Source organism: Rhinopithecus bieti, unplaced genomic scaffold, assembly GCF_001698545.2.
Source record: "Rhinopithecus bieti isolate Rb0 unplaced genomic scaffold, ASM169854v2 scaffold_4698, whole genome shotgun sequence".
NCBI lineage: Eukaryota > Metazoa > Chordata > Mammalia > Primates > Cercopithecidae > Rhinopithecus > Rhinopithecus bieti.
In genome coordinates, this window is record NW_016804634.1 from 494,326 (window position 1) to 496,081 (window position 1,756).

At 40.3% G+C, this 1,756-nt stretch overlaps 1 protein-coding gene across 1 annotated transcript; it reads right to left on the bottom strand.

Moving 5' to 3' along the window:
* Window positions 1–329: 329 nt before the first annotated feature.
* Window positions 330–1,051, bottom strand: LOC108527898 (coiled-coil domain-containing protein 25-like). The gene is given in 3 exon segments (XM_017869407.1): window positions 330–495; window positions 497–699; window positions 702–1,051. Coding segments are annotated over 3 exon segments (624 nt in total). The 5' UTR covers window positions 979–1,051; the 3' UTR covers window positions 330–351.
* Between the last annotated feature and the right edge of the window lie 705 nt (window positions 1,052–1,756).

The window sequence follows — 1,756 nt, forward strand, 5'->3', positions numbered from 1 at the left end:
AGACATCTGTTTTCAGGGATAGATCAGAGCAACAAAAGTACTTTTCAGAGTTGGTTCATTTTAAAGTCTGTCTCAAGAACAAGGGCAGCCTGCTTTCACAAGGTACCAAGACATGTTCTGGCAAAACATTTTCACGTTAGGTTATATGCTGTCAAGTTCAACTATTTTATACATATCTGATCCTTTTCTGTCAGCAAAAAAGGTACAATTTTTTGAAAACTTGAAAATCTATAACTTCTGGGTAGGATGAAGGTAGAATTTTGGTTGTATTTTATACTTCAGAACATGGATGAAACCAAAATGTCTGTAATTGTCTCTACATTCACATCTTTCGAAGGTCCTTTCCTCCTTTTACATGAATTCATCTGAATCATTGCCATCCTGATTTGAAGACATATTTTCAACTTTCATTAGTGATGAATAGCTCCTAAGTTCATCCATTTCCCTTTTCTTCTTCATTTCTTCTTTTTCTCTCCTTTCCATTTCCTGAATTTGGAATTTTTTTCTCATTCCTCTCTTCACGATTTCTGCATTCTTTCTCTGCTGCTAGGTCTGGGAACCGCTCCACTTTGGTCATTTCTAATCGGCTCAGGATCTCGTTTACTTTCTTCTCCACTGTCACAATTTTTACATCCTTCTGCCTGTGAAAGCCTATCTGCCCCACATCCATGTCAGCTGTTTTCTTCAGGTTAGACAAAGCGTATATACCACATTAACGTTGTTCATCTTGCAGCCTTCAATGGTATTGGCCTTCACGAGGTGGGCACAGTCCATCAGTACTTCCTTTGGAATGTCTTCTATATTCTCTCCCTTATGTAATCGAAGGTATACATGAGCCGAAGAGAGTTTGTCCACATGAAACCAGATATCTTCAGGCCAGCCACGCTTGATCAGATCTTCATTTTCATATTTATCTTTTCCCATGTAAATAGTGTAGGCAGATGAATTAACACTGCTGCTGGTGAAGCAGAACACCATGATCACAGGAGCGGTGCGGTGACTCCACTGCAGAGCAGCAGCGCTCAACTCATGAAGCTCAGGATACCAGACTCACGGCGACCGCCTGGCCCCCGGAACTCCTCCGTCTATGTGCCACATTTTCTTAATCCAGTCTGTCATGGATGGACATTTGGGTTGGTTCCAAGTCTTTGCTATTGTGAATAGTGCCACAATAAACATATGTGTGCATATGTCTTCATAGCAGCATGATTTATAGTCCTTTGGGTATACATCCCGTAATGGGATGGCACGGTCAAATGGTATTTCTAGTTCTAGATCCTTGAGGAACCGCCACACTGTTTTTCACAATGGTCAAACTAGTTTACAGTCCCACCAACAGTGTACAAGTGTCCCTCTTTCTCCACATCCTCTCCAGCACCTGTTGTTTCCTGACTTTTTAATGATTGTCAATCTAACTGGTGTGAGATGGTATCTCATTGTGGTTTTGATTTGCATTTCTCTGATGGCGAGGGATGATGAGCATTTTCTCATGTGTCTATTGGCTGTATAAACATCTTCTTTGAGAAGTGTCTGTTTATTTCTCTTGCCCGCTTTTGGGTTTTTTTTTTTTTTTTCTTGTAAATTTGCTTGAGTTATTCGTAGGTTCTGGATATTAGCCCTTTGTCAGATGAGTAGATTGCAAAAATTTTCTCCCATTCTGTAGGTTGCCTGATCACTCTGACAGTAGTTTCTGTTGCTGTGCAGGAGCTCTTTAGTTTAATTAGATTCCATTTGTCAATTTTGGCTTTTGTTTCCA